Source organism: Mauremys mutica, chromosome 9, assembly GCF_020497125.1.
Source record: "Mauremys mutica isolate MM-2020 ecotype Southern chromosome 9, ASM2049712v1, whole genome shotgun sequence".
Classification (NCBI taxonomy): Eukaryota; Metazoa; Chordata; order Testudines; family Geoemydidae; genus Mauremys; species Mauremys mutica.
Window position 1 is genome coordinate 57718352 of NC_059080.1, and position 17003 is coordinate 57735354.

The 17003-nt window shown below is 42.4% G+C and overlaps 1 protein-coding gene across 5 annotated transcripts in view; it reads right to left on the bottom strand.

Annotated features, from left to right (window-relative positions):
- The window catches only part of SAP130 (Sin3A associated protein 130), a 31178-nt gene extending 14680 nt beyond the window's left edge, over positions 1-16498 (bottom strand). For 2 of the 5 annotated variants that reach the window (XM_045029730.1, XM_045029727.1), the window contains exons 1-11: positions 16349-16498; positions 15191-15308; positions 13056-13294; positions 11896-12051; positions 10073-10184; positions 4886-5010; positions 3639-3763; positions 2649-2799; positions 2133-2223; positions 1754-1858; positions 48-189 (exon numbers count right to left, since the gene is read on the bottom strand). In XM_045029730.1, coding sequence (XP_044885665.1) covers positions 48-189; positions 1754-1858; positions 2133-2223; positions 2649-2799; positions 3639-3763; positions 4886-5010; positions 10073-10184; positions 11896-12051; positions 13056-13294; positions 15191-15302 — 1358 coding nt within the window. In that variant the 5' untranslated portion in view covers positions 15303-15308; positions 16349-16498. Of the gene's footprint in view, positions 1-47; positions 190-1753; positions 1859-2132; positions 2224-2648; positions 2800-3638; positions 3764-4885; positions 5011-10072; positions 10185-11895; positions 12052-13055; positions 13295-14420; positions 14533-15190; positions 15309-15694; positions 15864-16348 lie in introns of those variants that run through there. The other 3 variants (XM_045029729.1, XM_045029728.1, XM_045029731.1) reach the window with 3 other exon arrangements.
- Between the last annotated feature and the right edge of the window lie 505 nt (positions 16499-17003).

Sequence of the window (17003 nt, forward strand, 5' to 3'; positions counted from 1 at the left end):
CAGAGAAGCAGCCAGGCGCTCTACTTAAAGAATTCTTTCCCACCTACCTGTTGTCACTTCTTGTTTCCATGGCAACTGGGTTTGGCGATGCTCGGTGTCCAGATATGGGAATGAGATTACTCCTCTCTCCTGTATAATCAGATTGGATCCGAGGAGAAGTGTGTGTGATTTGCTGAGGAACCACCTTAGCTGCATAATGAAAAACAAGTAGCCAATTAACAGCCAAAACAAAGAAGAGAGCAGATGCAGAAAAGGAGAGTTTGAAATCCAGATGATTAAACTTTCTTCTCCTCAGTGAAAATGAACAAGTCTTTATTTCACTAAGAACAGGTCAGAACCAGAGAAGGAATGGAAACACTAATTCATTTGTAATGTGTGACCCTTGGGCTCTAAGTGCACATATAAAATACATAATATCAAATTAAGTGACCTCAATCCCTGAATAATCTTAATTCTCCATGATCAGCCCTTTTTTCTCTTGCCAACAGCTTGAGTGGACAGATCTTCAGAGACCAATCCATATGGTGGAAAAAGAGAGAAGGACAGAAGTTTTAATGAGAGCAAGCAAAACCCAGGAGGACCATGGAACTCTCCAGTTGCAACTGGTGAATGGAGACCATGCTTCCCTTCCAGGCCTCACAGGAAGATTTTAAAGAAAACTACAACCTCCTCCACAGATAAGTGGTTGAAGACAGACACAGTTTGCTGGAATACATTCAAAGGCAAATTCAATGTGGCAAAAGTTTCAACCTTTATTGTTTGTAGAGACTGAAAGTTGGGATGCAGGGTATGGAACAGGCAGGTGAAGATGCAGAAAGTTTGGTACTTGGCCTTTGCTGATAATATTTGTGCTAATCACTGGCTTTGTTTACAAGTTCCAGAGTTTAGGCTTTGGTAAGGTTCACTGACCACAAAGGCAAACAAAACATTTTACATTTGATATTGGAGTTTCTGCTAGTCAGAAGTTGAGTTTATCTCCAGCCATGATAGAGGTTCCCTAGAGACAGAGCATATCTCATTTACCATTCTCCATCTCTGCACAGAAAAACAAGAGGTTGTATTTCAGTAGGGATTTCATGAAAGAACTGGCTAACAGAAATAAAGCCACAGACGTGCCAGTGCTCTTGTTTTACAACAGTTCCTCTATGAAACAAAACACCTAACTCAAGATAGTTTTCTAACCTGAAAGTTGGCAACACTACCTTTAGTCAGCAGCAACAATTTTAAGAGCTTCTGAGCAATGCTGTTGGAAACAGATGTCTCAGCCATGTTTCACATCTAGGTGCTAAGACAGTGAGTGAGGAGATAAACTGGACTAAGCTTCCTACTCGCAAAACACACAGTCAGATGCAACTAGGCTCCAGCTAAAACTTCTAGCAATACTGAAGTAGAACTTACTCCTTCACTAAGGAAGACACATTTATATCCCTTAGTAGACATATCCTCAATACATCATACTACATGGTATGAAGTTCCAGGAGGCTCAAGTTTGTTTGGAATAAAGATGCACTTTAGGAGGCCAATAGTTAACTAGACTAACCAAGTGCTTCCAGAACTCTCCCTGCACCATTAAAAAACATATTAGGGCTTATCAAATCTACTTGTTTGTCTCTCCCAACTTGGATTGATTTTTTTGTTATTTCTCTTGTTTAATGTGCTAGTAATACATAGATGCCCCAGACCATCCTGGATGTATGTGTGAAGAGATGTCAACTGAATTACACCCATTCCATCAGAAGCTGAAATCACTCACCAACTGGGATGTTTGAGGTGGTCACAGCAGTGGCATGGGAAGAGTGGGAGGGCATTGTCATGGTGACAATTGTACTTGTAGGAGCTTGGGTATGAGAGACAGAACCTGAAAGACAGAGAGTGACACTATAGATTTCTATACAGCTACATCACCCTAATATCAATATCCTAAACACACAGAGAACTAAAGAACAAGCACCAGGAATTTTCTATCCATGCATTCCCTGCCCTCTATACTCCCCCAACAAAAACAGTTCACATCCTAACTAGGGACAGGATCTCTGATGACTGTTTGCAGAACGAAGATGTTCTGCCACCCTTTGTCACCTCTCAACATTATGGAGACGTGATGGTCCCACTACGGAGCTGTGAATACTCACCAGCCGTGGTTGCTGAGGCAATAGTATTGGTTGCCAAAATGGGTGCCACTGTTGCTGCCGCCACCGGAGTACCAGTACTAAAAATGGTTTTCTAGAGAAAAGAAAGTTTCATATCAAGAGAAATGTACAGATACATTTTACATTTTATTTGCTTTAAAATCATATTGCAGCTATTCCTAAGAGAACAGGACACCAGGTTTCAAGCCTAACTTTGAACCCTGTTCATCACTTACTCTGGGTCATCAAGATGTTTTGGTTCAAAGTAAGAAAAAAATATGGGATAAGGGTATAAAAAACAATTGTGGGCCACGATTTTCTCCCGACACACACCCTTTCCCCCCACAGCTGACCACCCACACAAACACCTGCCCCTTGCCCATACACCACTTGCACTGACCACACCAAAACCACAAAGGTGAACAACTGTGTCCATAACTTTTGACCCAAAAAAATCATAACTTTCTCACAGCCTGAACTGTGGAAGAAACTACACTGATCTCATCTCATGGGATTTACCTGAGCCATAGTGTGGAGCTGCTGTTTTGGTGTTCCTATGGCTGGGTGAGATGGCAGCGTGATCCGAGTTGCCGTGTCCCGTGGCTGCGCAGGGCGCTGAATACTAATAGCTGCAGAAGGTGGGTACTGCTGGATAGACAGAGTGGGCCGACTGGGAAAAGAAAAAGGATGTTCAGGGAAGTAATCTTTATTTAGTATCCAGACAGTTAAACAAGGATTACTGGCTCTCCCGATACTGGCAAGCAGGGACATCAGACTCCACTTGTCTTCTCTTTGAGGGCTACACTATTATCGAATCCATGTTAACACAGTGACAGAATTTGCAGAGGTGCCTGCTGTATAATTCTTATTCTGCATCTTCCACAGGTGGGAACACACAGATTCCTCAGTATCTAGAGATACCAACATGAGCAAAACAAGCTAATTTCAATTTCTACCCCTCCCCACACCCCGAGATATTCTGAATATTCCAACACTCATATGCTATTTTCTACAGCAACTTCTGCTAGAAGAGGATGGGACTGAATTAGCCAGGTGGTGCCATGGCAGACCAGTAAACCCATTTCCTTGGGAAACAAATTGGTCAAGTTCCTGTTTAGTTCCTGAGTTCCTGTTTAGCTGTTTTTCTCTCTGGGAACGGAAAACAATATTTAGCAGTTACAGTGTTTTTCCTTCACAGAGCTGCAAGCATTTCACACAAATGGGTAAGCATTACTTTCCTTGTCTTACAGATGAACCCACTCAGACAAAGGTTAAGTGATGTGCCTAAAGTCACACAGCAAGTCATTGGCAGAGCAGAGGAAAGAACCCACATCTCCTGACACACTCATGTGCTGTATCAACTGGACCTTAGCAGAGAAATCTCTTTAACTTCTATATAGTATTTCTGACATTCACAGGGATATCAATCTTCTCTATTCCCCGTTAATGCTGTCTATGTGAATGTCAGGAATCTTGGGCCTCCTCAAGACACTTTCCTTATGTGTTTACCTCAGGGTTGATTCCGTAGCATGTGCTGCTGTTGTAGTAATAACTGGAGACTGAGCTCTTGTGGCAGAGACTGTTGCTATTACAGCAGGAGGGATAGTGCTTGATGTCGTCACAGGAGGACGAGACTGTAAAGACAACAGAATAATAAAAGTAAGTCACAATGATGCAATTGAGAAAGTAGCTGGGAAATACTTTGATAAAGCCAAATGTCCTAGATCTCAGTATAACATACTGGCACGTGGAGATGTTCCACGTCTATAAAACTCTTTTGTGAGCTCCTAAGAAGCGCTGGCCTAGTTTTCAGAGCAGAAGCATCAGAGGTATTTGATGATCAAAAGCAGTTAAAAGATCAGATACGTACGGAAACTGTTCCAATGATTCAGAACTTCCATATGCTATTAGAAAATATGTTTTTTTATTTTGTTTTGTTTTTTATTTTACTCTGATGCATTCCATTCATGACTAAGGGGGGAGGGATAGTTCAGTGGTTTGAGCATTGGCCTGCTAAACCCAGGATTGTGAGTTCAATCCTTGAGGGGGCCACTTAGGGATCTGGGGCAAAAATCAGTACTTGGTCCTGCTAGTGAAGGCAGGGGGCTGGACTCGATGACCTTTCAGGGTCCCTTCCAGTTCTAGGAGACAGGATATCTCCATTATTAAAAATAAATTAATTAATTAAAAAACTACCAAACGTAATCTATACTATAGACAGTTATGCAAATATGGTTACATTTGGACATAACTATAAAAATATGCACAACATTATGTGGAATCAGACATCCACATGAGCATGCACCCCCCCACCATCTCATTTTAAATATATATATTTCCTGGTCCAGTATTAGATTTATATCACCCCCATCAAACTGATTTAAAGTTTGAGTATAAAGTAACAGCACAAACTCAAGCCAGGCCTTTTTGGACTTAAATAAAGTTTTCAAGCATATTCAGAATGAGGACTCCTCCAGAGTTCACAGATCTTTAAACTGTCCACAAACTGATTAATCTCCAGCTCATAGTTAGCCTACAAAAAAGGCTGTAAAGCTTTCTGCATAGTTCTGCCAATAACAGCTTCATAAGGCTGGGGTGTATAAGTAACAAAAACAGAAGGGATGGTTGCCAATGCCAACAACCCAGTAAATAAAGGATGTTAATGTTATGTTCTGGGTGGATTCCTCCTAAAAGTCAGGAAGATCTCTGAATGAACAGTAATAGAATGTCTGCGATACAGCATGATTGCCGCTTGCCTGGATTGGTTGATGAATGATGTGCTGAACAGCTGGCTGAGCTGTAGCTGCATTTGGCAACTGTGAAGCTGGCCTCAGAACTGTGGTTACTTTAGAGCTGGACATCACAGCAGCTGCTGCCGCACCTGAAGAACAAATCACGTGTGTTATTGCAAAACGTATCAAAATGATTGACTTACCAATATACAGAGAGGCGTGTAAAATTAAGAAGGTTGTAGAGGAGTTTTTAAACTAAGGGCTGGGAGAAAGACGACAGGGCGGAAGAGCACATGGTTCAAACGGAGACATCCCTTAGTGGGTTTATTAAAGGGGAGTCTCTATATCCTAGTAAAGAGGAGAGGACAGAAGTTGATAAACTACAAATAGGAACTGAAGAGAAACAGTCAAATGAAAAAAAGTCCCATTCATTTACATCACTTGAAGGCAGACAACGAAATATTGACAAATTTTGTAAGTGCTTGTATACAGATGCTAGAAGTTTAAATACTAAGATGCGTGAACTTGAGTGACTGGTATTAAATGAGAATATTGATTTAACAGGCATCACAGAAAATTGGTGAAACAATGATAATCAGTAGAACACAGTAATACCCAGGGTATAAAATATACAGGAAAGACAGAGTAGGTTGTGCTGCTGGGGGAGGGCACTACATGTGAAAGAAAGCTTAGAGTCAAATATAGTAAAAATGTTAAACGAATCACACTGTACCATAGAATCTCTATGGATAGAAACTGCATGCTTGAATAGTAAGAGCATAGCACTAAGAATACACTACTGACCACCTGAACAAGATGATGACAGTGATTGTGAAATGCTCAGGGAGATTAGAAAGGCTACAAAAACAGAAAACTCAAAAATAATGGGGAATTTCAACTATCCCTATACTGACTGGGTACATGTCACCTCACAACAAGATACAAAGATACAATTTCTAGACATCACTGATGACTGCTTCTTGGAAGAGCAAGTTCTGGAACCCACAAGGGGAGAAGCAATTCTTGATCTTGTCCTAAGTGACAAGAAATGATTATAACTGTACCGCTCAGTAATAGCGACCATAATATAAATTTAATTTAATATCCCGGTGGGGGGGGGGGAACACCAAAGAACCTCACCTCAGTAGCATTTAACTTCAAAAAGGGGAACTACACAAATATGAGAAAACTAGTTAAACAGAAATAAAAGGAACAGTCACAAACAAACTTTAAAAACATCACAACAGAGGCTCAAACTATATGTATACCCCAAATGGAAAAAAAAAACCAGTAAGAGGAGAGGGAAAAAAGTCACCACGGCTAAACAGAGTAAAAGAGGCGATTAGAGACAAAACGACATCCTTTAAAAATTTGATGTCAAATTCTACTGAAGAAAACAGAAAGCAGCATAAACTCAGGCAAGCAAAATTAAAATGTCCAGTTAGGCAGGCTGAAAAGGAATTTGAAAAGCAACTAGCAGACTAGAAGACACAGAAACTAACAGCAAATTTTTTTTTTCCAAGTACATCAGAAGCAGGAAACATGCCAAACAATCAGTGGGGCCACTGGCCAACTGAAGTGCTAAAAAAAAAGACAAGGAAGACAAGGCCATTGAGGAGAAGCTAAATGAATTCCTTGCATTGGTTTTCACTGCAGAGGATGCAAGGGAGATTCCCACACCTGAGCCCTTCTTTTTAGGTGATAAATCTGAGAACTGTCTCAGATGGAGGTGTCAATAGAGGAGGTTATGGAATAACCAACTGATACATTAAGAAGTAATAAGTCACCAGGACCAGATAGTATTCACCCAAGAGTTCTGAAGGACTCAGATATGACATTACAGAATTACTAATTGTGGTATGTAACCTACTGATTAAATCAGCCTCTGTACCAGATGACTGGACAATAGCTAATGTAATGCCAATTTTAAAAAAAGGCTCCAGAGGCAATCCTGGCAATTACAGGCTGGTGAGTGAAATTTCAGTACCAGGCAAATTGGTCTTTTGTAAAGGGAAATCATGCCTCACCAATCTATTAGAATTATTTGAGGGGGGGGGGGTCAACAAACATGTGGACAAGAGCGATCCAATGGACAGAATATACTTGGACTTTCAGAAAGCCTTTGACAAGGTTCCTCACCAAAGGTCTTAAGCAAAGTAAGCAGACATGGGATAAGAGTGAAGGTCCTCTCATGGATCAGTAACTGGTTAAAAGACAGGAAACAAAGGATAGGAATAAATGGTCAGTTTTCACAGTGGAGAGAGGTAAAAGGCAGAATTCCCCAAGGATTTGTACTGGGACCTGTGCTGTTCAACATATTCATAAATGATCTGGAAAAAGGGGTAAACAGTGAGGTGGCAAAGTTTGCAGAAGATATAAAATTACGCAAGACAGAGATCAGCTGTGGACTTTACTAAGAGTTACAAAGGGATCTCACAAAACTGGGTGACTGGGCAACAAAATGGCAGATGAAATTCAATGTAGATAAATCCACAATAATGCACACTGGAAAACATAATCCCAACTATACACACAAAACAATGGGGTCTAAATTAGCTGTTAAGACTCAAGAAAGATCTTGGAGTCATTGTGGATAGTTCTCTGAAAACATTTGCTCAATATACAGCCGCAGTCAAAAAAGCTAACAGGATGTTAGGAAACATTAGGAAACAGAGATAATGAGACCGAAAATACCATAATACCACTATATAAATCCATAGTACGCTCACATCTTGAATACTGTATGCAGTTCTGGTCGCCTGATCTCAAAAAAGATAAATTAGAATTGGAAAAAGTATAGAGAAGGGCAACAAAAATGATCAGAGGTATGGAATAGCTTCCATATGAGGAGAGATTAAAAACTCTGGGATTGTTCATTTTAGAAAAGAGACAACTAAGGGGGGATATGATAGGGGTCTATAAAATCATTAATGGTGTGCAGAAGGTAAAAAAGAAAATGCTTTTACTTCTTCATATAAAACACAAGAACCAAGGGTGGCCCAATTAAATTAATAGGCAGCAGGTTTAAAGAAATATAAGCAAGTACTTCTTCACATAATGCACAGCCAATCTGTGGAACTCATTCCTTGGGATGCTGTGAAGGCCAAAACGAAGACTGATTTGAAAAAAGAATTAGATAAATTGATGGAGGATAGGTCCATCAATGGCAATTAGCCAAGATGGTCAGGGATGCAACTCCATGCTCTGGGTGTGTCCAAGCCTCTGACTGCCAGAAGCTGGGTCTAGATGACAGGGAAGGGATCACTTGATAATTGCCCTGTTCTAGAGCATCTGGCACCAGCCACTGTTGGAAAACAGGATACTGGGCTAGATGGACCACTGGTGTGAGCCACTATGGCCATTCCTATGTTCTTATTTTATACTTTTAGTTTTCATTCTAGTGATGCAACTTTGAAATTAGGGCTAAGAATAATGATACTCAAGGGATAGAGAAGTTTTTTTTGGAATTAGCAATAAAGGCCAAAAAAATCCTAATCTGCTTTGTTGGACCTTTTCCAGCTTCTTACATTTAATAATGTTATTTCATAAATCTGATCTTTTTCAATTGCAAACTATTGAAATAAGTGAGTAGGAATAACTGAAATAGCTTGCATATTAGATGAATGTGTAAAAAGTGATCTAGCAATTCTGTTAACCTATCTGCATCTGCTGAAGTACAGAGGAAAGATGGATGCACAATAAATGGAAGCTATTTTTAAAAACACCACAGCAAAATGCATGCTATCAGTTCAGTAATCTGTCTACTGTTTGCTGTGCCAAAATTATCAGACATCTACAGTGTGAAAACTAGAATCAGAAAAACAATTTTATCACCCAAAACATCAAGCATTTCAACAGCAATTTTAGTTCATAAAAAAATCAACTGTTTGTGTTTGCAAGAGGATCACAAACATAATAATTCACTCCAAATAGTATGCAGTCAAATAATTTGAAGGGAAACATACAATTTCTGCAGATTTCACTCAATATTACCTAGAGTGAGTAATTTAACAGGAAGAAAATATGAACAAGATATTGGAAACAGACAGACTGAAAATATGGTATTAAGTGAAAATACAAAGAGCAATTTATGTTAAAGTGGGTTCCCCAAAAGGCTCAAATAGACACAAATTAAATGCTCAAAAAACAATGACAAAAATGGGTACATGCAAATTCTTCCATATGGGCTGTAAAAGACTGCAAATACAGCTACACACTCTTTCCCAAATACTTTGGTGAAGTACAGTTTTGCACACGCAACATATTGCATGCACAAATATACGATCACTGAAAGTGCAGTACGCCCAGAGTTCATGCTCTTTAGAGATTTATACCTATTTGTGAACGAAAATCACTATTAAGAGTATAGAGCAGTATTTTTTTTTAAATATTAGCTTAAAAGTTTTAGATTTCTTTCTTGAGCAACTGCAAAATATTGTGATCTAAACATACCAATGCTCCATGCAAGTACAGAGGATAAGGACATGGAAACAAATTTGGTAGGTGTTTTTTTGTATCAATCTGATTTTACCTAAGTCTGGAAGCCCAATTCATAGACCTTAAAGATAAGCCTGCTATCAGAAGCCTGACAGACTTAAATTATCCCTCAAATAGCAATCATGCTAGCTGACCTGGGTCTCTCCTCTTAAAGTGACTGATATTTTGCTTTACAAGCTACAGAAAGAGAGGCTGAAACCACAACAACCAAAATCATGGGAGAAGAGACAAAAGCCTACACAGCTAGAACAAACAGTTGTCTCAGACACAAGTCTGAATGTGCACCACTCGATACAGTAATACAGCTTACTACAGAATAGGAATGATATTGTGGCGGATGGATAGGAGACAGACTGCAAGGCATAGTAAGCAACCAGGAGCAAGCAGGGAATAAGCCGTGACATTTTGCACAATAGACTTCCCTAAACTAGGTCATGTTTTCTAAAGTACCCCACTGTTTTCCCAGCACAGTGTTCAAATAGAAGATGGTGCTGACACCATCACGTACACCTGCACGAGGCAGTTTTAGAAAACATAACACTTAAAATGCCAGCAGCTACCTGGAGCCCTGTCTACATTAGCATTCTTACTGCTAGAGTGATACCCGCATTAACAATAGTGGGAAACTTTAAGGGAAAAAAGAAACTAGTGTAGATGCAGCCTTCTTGAGCAAGTGAGAAAAAGAGCCATTTTTACAGCTCGCGTTGACTTCACCTCGGGGTAAGTGAGAAGCTCCAATGTGTAAAGGGGGGCCAGGAGCACTGCTTCGGATGATAGACATCTGAACATTTGTTGTCATGATATGCTGCAAGTTACTGGGTGGTCCCTGCAGGAAAAAAAAGAAAAGAAAAGAAAAAAAGAGGATTCCATGAGAAATGTTGCCCAGAGAGAAAAGATCACAGGTAACTGCCCACGTTAAAACGTCAAAGGCAGCAACAAATCACATTTAACAGTTTTGTGGAAATACACCAGTATGCAGAGATATTACAAATGAGAGGGGGGGTGCAGATGAACATTTCTGCAGGATGAAGCTGCAGTCTCCTTCCATTTTCAATGGAAACTCTCAAACACACATCAACTTAGGCAAATATGTGTCAGTTACCAATTTCTCTTTCCCTCCAAGTCACTGTCCCATTTCAATTGGGCAGGTGGCATTTCTGCATCTGGTGATCTCTTTAGACAGTTCATATCAAACCATTCAGCAGAATTAACAGAAATATGGGAGACTGGGAAGAACTGCAACATATTAAATTAACTCCCCATATTTCACTTATAACTGCCTTTCCAGGCATATTTAGGAACGTCACTTAAAAAGCAGTAATTGGTGTGAATCCCTAGTAGGTAGAAACACCTACCCTAAAAATTCATGAACAGTATTTGCTAACTAGTTACAAATAAAGTTTAGTAGGTATCACACTTACGTTACATTATGTTAACCTAATGGTATTTCACTTGCTAGAGCTGAGTATTGTTTCTGGTAAACGAGTTTTGAAATGCAAGAATCAGGAGTGTGCTTTGGTGTTAACTCCTTGACAGGCATTCACACCAAAGCCTTGCCTACGCTCAGAGCTTTCAGAAGTTCTCCACTATTGGTCTGGTGTGGGACAACACTGGTGGGGCTACAAAAAGCAGAACTAGTGTAAACCAGTTGCTTACCAATACATCAACTGGACTTGCTCTGAGTAGAGCTAGACAACAAGGTGATCAAACAAACAAACAGTATCCGTTTACACTAGCATGTCCGTTGGTAGAGCAGCAACAGTGGGAGAGTTTAAGAAAATGCTCATTATTTCAGTCTGCTAGCAGGTCAGTACGTTACCAACTTATATGTTCTGACAAATGGAGTCTCAAAACTAAAATTAGTAGCTTTCTAAGAGAGTAAAATGATAGCTTTACCTTTGCAGAAGAAGGCATTGTGCTTTTTTTCTGAAGAATGAGCCTAAATCAGATTTCTTCAGATTTATCTGGCCCCAGCTTATCAGACGGACCAATGGAGATGCAACCATCATCTGCCTAGGGCAGTGGTGGGCAACCTGTGGCCTATCAGGGTAATCCACTGGCGGGCCGCCAGTTTGTTTACATTTGCACAGCCGCCCGCAGCTCCCAGTGGCTGCAGTTCGCTGTTCCTGGCCAATGGGAGCCGTGGTGTGGGCCACAGGGACATGCTGGCCGCTGCTTCTCGCAGCTCCCATTGGCCAGGAACAGCGAACTACAGCCAACCATGCAAATGTAAACTAACTGGCAGCCTGCTAGTGGATTACCCTGATGGGCCGCAGGTTGCCTACCTCTTGCCTAGGGTTTTAATGGGGTGATGCCCTATGGCCCTTGCTTCATCTCCCTACTCAGCTGCATTTTTCTTATGGGGATGTCTGCTCCCATCTCCACACTCTCTTGGTGGTTACTAATACTTTGGGGAGAAATGATGGACTAGTTCATCCCTCTCTCAAGATCTCCCTGCTCTACTGATCGTTTCTGGACAGAGGAACTTTCAACCAACATCCCACTTTAGTAAATAGCAAGGTAGGGAAAAAGGAAACCTGTTGTCCACTGATTGTTGCCACAGGAATAGCTGAGGCTTGTGAGATACTGTTTTCCATTACATTAACCTGCCCAGGAACCTTGGTAGGAGCTGACATTGTAGAGGGTGGAGCAGGAGCAATGGGCCGGCTAGGCATGGTGGGCTTCATAGGAGGCTGCAAGAAACAAGAAAAATAGTGACAATTCAATACAAGGAAGTAGAGACCTCTCTTCAAAAATCACAGCCTGGTGAGGTTTGCATCAATAGTGCTAACAGGATGTGTGTGTTTTGGCAGGCAGGGAAGAAGCATGGGTCCCTTTCAGCTGAGAGAAACTGGAAGGAAGCAACTCTTTTGGCTAGGGTGGTGTCTCATTGAGGACATTACTTAGCACAACAGAACCCCGATCATATCTCCCAGAGTGTCTAGATACCACAGAACAAACAAACATCACAAATACAGACAAAAAGCCAAACAAGACAGACATTAGTATCCTGATTTACTTTTTTTAAAAACTTTAATCTCCCTTTTCTCTTCCCTTCTTAGCCTTTAGATTTTCTGCACAACTCCTCTTCTGCCAATTAGATCTTAGATCATGTTTAGTTAAGGTTTAGATGGAAAAAAGAGAAAATGGCTGTAATCAACCATTTGCTCAAGTTACAACCACCCCTTACAAAGGTCTCTGTCTTGTGTCTTCTTAACCCCATCCTCTCAAAAAGGATTCTGCCCAGCTACAGGAATTGCCTAGTTTTTGCAGATTCTCCATAACTTCATTTTAATGCTCTATTTATATACACAAGTGAGTATCTCATTGACATTCTTTCCTCCCTCTTTTAGGAATGAATGGGGGGGCGGGTTGTAAAATTGACTTAGATCATTCTTAATCTAAGAAATAAAGTAAGTGGAAAGGCCACAGAATGCTGCCTAAGGGCTGCAAGGTTCCCAATCTGCCATCTGGAGTAGGGGTACCATACCGAAGAGGCACATATTGACAGAAGAAGAGCACGGAAAACAGCTGAATAAATAAATAAAGCAATTTATAGAAAAGAACATTTTAGTCAAGAGGAGGTAAATGAAATACAACTGAAATTAGTCAAGAGCTGTTTGACTGAACTGGGAAAGTATTAACTCCTCTAGTGGCTTATTTTCATTATCAACTCAGTCATGAGCCACCTCATTACCTTCATAAGTCCCTCTGAAAAGGAAAGTGGCACTGCTGGAGTCAGATGGGCCGGCGGAGCTGTCACTGTAACTGCAGCACCAGATTGGACCGTATGGTGCTGTGCCAACATCTGAACCTGTGGGTATGGCCGAACAACCACTGGTTCCTGTTTTTCTTCACGAGATTGTACAGAGCCACCAGGACCCATGTGCTCTCTGGGAGCAATTTCTGACTCTCGATTAGATTCATCACTCACTGCTGAGGAAAGAAAAAAGGAACTATAAAGAAGAGGATAAAAATGGGTAAGAAGTATACACTCTCGTCCACAAGCCCAAAAATGGAATGTCAGACGCACACATACAAAGGCAGTTTGTTTAAAACCTCCAGAACAAGAGACATTCACTGGTATGAAAAACCTGCTCGAAAAACAAACGTCTCCAGAATGTCATCAATCCTCCTGCAAAGCGTGCTCTGCATTCCTCTTAGAGCCCTAAGGATTATCCCCACACATCATGGTCTAACCCAAGTCACTCTCAAGGCACGATCATCCTTCTTAAAATAAACCTCTAACTGTAACTTCTCTTTAAAGTGAATAATTAAATTTAAATGAACAAAATAAGCTGATCAAGACCATCAGGCAAATGACTAAGGCATGGATTCAATGTAATTAATAGGCAGCAGGTTTAAAAAAATAAAAGGAAGTTCTTCTTCATGCAGCGCACAGTTAACTTGTGGAACTCCTTACCTGAGGAGGTTGTGAAGGCTAGGACTATAACAGCGTTTAAAAGAGAACTGGATAAATTCATGGTGGTGAAGTCCATAAATGGCTATTAGCCAGGATGGGTAAGGAATGGTGTCCCTAGTCTCTGTTTGTCAGGGGATGGAGATAGATGGCAGGAGAGAGATCACTTGATCATTGCCTGTTAGGTTCACCCCCTCTGGGGCATCTGGCATTGGCCACTGTCAGTAGACAGATACTGGGCTAGATGGACCTTTGGTCTGATCCGGTACGGTGGTTCTTATGTTCTTATGTAATTTTTTATTAAAGACTTCACTAAACGCAAGATTGTCCAACCACTTCATCTAATTAAAAATAAAGTGTCAAAGTAAAAAACTAAAACAATCAAAGCACAAAAGCTGCCATAATGACAGTGATAATTAGACTAAAATTGGAATTTGTCTTATTTCCATCTCAAAAATTCATAAGAGCACGGGAAGCTCAGTTGTAAACTGTATTTAAACATTAGTTATTATTAGGCAATCAAAACCTAAGTAGAATTTGTTTTATACTTACTGTACAACTCTCAGAATCTCCTACCATAATTATGCATTTGAATACTAAAAACATCCTTCCATCTTACTCTATAAGATCAGATTGACTTACTGCTGGAGGCATCAGTAATGTGGTAACTCTCACTACTCAGGCCCTGATCCTGCAATGAGCTCCAGGTCGGGGCAGGCATCTGGTAGCACAGACCTCATTGCAGAATTGGGACCTAAGACATCAAACACCAGTCAAAAGTTATGGAGATAATGAAACAGTAACAGGTATTTCTAAAGTGGGTTTGAAAACTATCAGACATATAGTCTCATTTAGCAAATAATTAAAGGAACATTGACAAATCAATTGTTTGGTTTTTTTAATCCGCTTTCTGACAGTGTCCCTTTAATACATCAGTTAATCATACAGTTCTATTTATAGGTGATCATGGTCCATGTTTACTTCTGTGTGGTTTGCTCTGAAGCCGCTCCCTATAGTTCCAACCTACCTGTGATTTCTTTGCAGTTCTCCCCTCCCCAACGGAGAGCTCAACTAGTATGTCCTACACCAACTAGAATTTACTTTTTAGATAATTTCTAAACAGGGGCTTGTGGTCAAAATGTTTTTGCTAACATTGTTTTCCTAAGGCAACTTGCACATTCCCAGCCCACACTGATCCAGTATGACACTTGAGGTGTGGAAGAAGAGCTTCTTACAATTCTTCAAATTAATATACCTAATTATATCAAAGTTTGAGTCATGTCTGTCCTTGATGTGTTTAAATATCCACAATCACCTCTATAAAATTCTGCTGAGCATGCAGAAAATTGTCTCAAAATTCCTCAGAATGAAGCTGCATGGTAGGAAGAATGAAACTCCAATAGATGTCTTACCTGTGGTTGTTGGGTTTATCAGCCCTGTAGATCCACTGGTGGAAATTGGGGGTGGAGCTTGTCCTAGTCCTGCAGGAGGGGCTCCAGAACGAGAAAACTGCTGAGAACTCATTTCCACCTGCACAACGTGAAGAATATTTTAAAGCAACATAATTCTAGCAGTATATTCAAGATACAGTGCTAGAGCTGACACTGATGAGATTTGATCCCTCCCATGTCATCCAGGGTCTGAGGTGACAATTTGTAACACGGCCCCATAGAAGAATAACCATGAATTTTAATGAAAAAAAAATCTGGTTTGAAAGCAGACACGTTCCCGCTTAGGAATGGAAGCCAGACAGCGGTGCCCGACACTTCCACAGTCCGATCCCCGGCAGCGCGGAGTTCAGCTGGGATGTGGACGAGAGAGACCAGGTTTGGGAGCGCAGAGGGGTGTTTCTCAGTCACAGGGGCACTCCCCGGGGAACGCGGGCCGCGCTCTATACACAGGACAGCACGTCTGACCCCGCGGCGGCGGCAGCTCGGAACATCTGCTTTACCCAGCCCCGAGAGGGGGAGTCCCCAGGCACCCTCCGGCCTGCAGCGGGGACCAGCCCTGCGCGAAGGGCCGGGGGCCGTCACACCAGGGTCCCCCCATAAACCGGCTACTCGGGCCTCTGCTGATTGGATGGAGTAGAGCAGACGACATCACTAGTCCTGCGCCAATCCAGGGACACGCTGGGCCATGAGCCAATTAAACGCAGATCAAGGCTAGTACCCTCGACCAATCGGGAGCCCGTTCTACTGATGACCTCACGACAGAGCTAGCCAATGGGATAAGAACCTACGGACCAATAGGGAGCAAGTCTCCACGCCAGATTCCGCCCCCTATTGCTGTGAGGGACGCGCAAAGCCCGGATGTTCACAAGCAATAAAGCGCAGCGGCCACTAACAAGCCCTTTGCAGCCGCGGGGCAGCTAAAAACAAACGGGGGTAGCGCCCCGCTAACACCCCGCGAGAAGCAGCTCTTGGTCCCCGAGAAACCGCAGCCGGGTCCCCCTTCAGCCTCCCGCGAGCCTCTCCCGCCGGGTCCGCTCCGGTCGCCCGGAGTCCGGCTCCGAAACCCCTTTCCGGCCGCTCGGCCGAGCCGCGCGCGGAGCTGTCCCTGAGCTGGCCTACCTGCTGCCCCGCGCGCGGTGGGGCCTCGCGCAGCCGCTTGCGGATCCGTTTCTCCCGCTGACACCGATGCTCAGACCCAAGCTCTCCTTCCACCGCCGCAGCCACCCTCCACCTGATTGGCTCCGGTTGGTCCCGCCCACATTGGCGCTATCCCGCCCAGTCTGCGCAGGGATAGGCTGAGACGGAGACGTAGAAGGGGCTTCTGGGAAAAGTAGTTCAAACCGAGAGGGCCGCAGAGACAATCCTGCTAGAATGCGGAAGAAGGCGGGGCCTGCTCTTGCGCAGTGATTGGCCAAGACAGCGGCGACGCGGGGCCGGACGGAAATAGAATTTGGATCCAGGGTGGTAATGAGGCGATCTCGCGAGATGTGCATTTCGTGGCGGCGGAGAGAGCCTAGAGATGGGCTCCCTGTATCGCTGAGACTTCTTGAGCGTTGCAGACCCTGTGCCTGGCACGGGAGCTTTGGCCTGTGCGGTGGTTCGCCCGGGTTCCCCTAGCTGCACGAGACCTCCTTGGTTGGCACAGGGGCTTTAGCCTCGTACATGAAGTGACCTCTTATTTTGCCTGGCAGATACCAAGCTGTAAACGGCTGCTCAAACAGTTATTTTTCATATCCTTATTAACATTTGTAAAAGTTTATATAAACAAAATAGC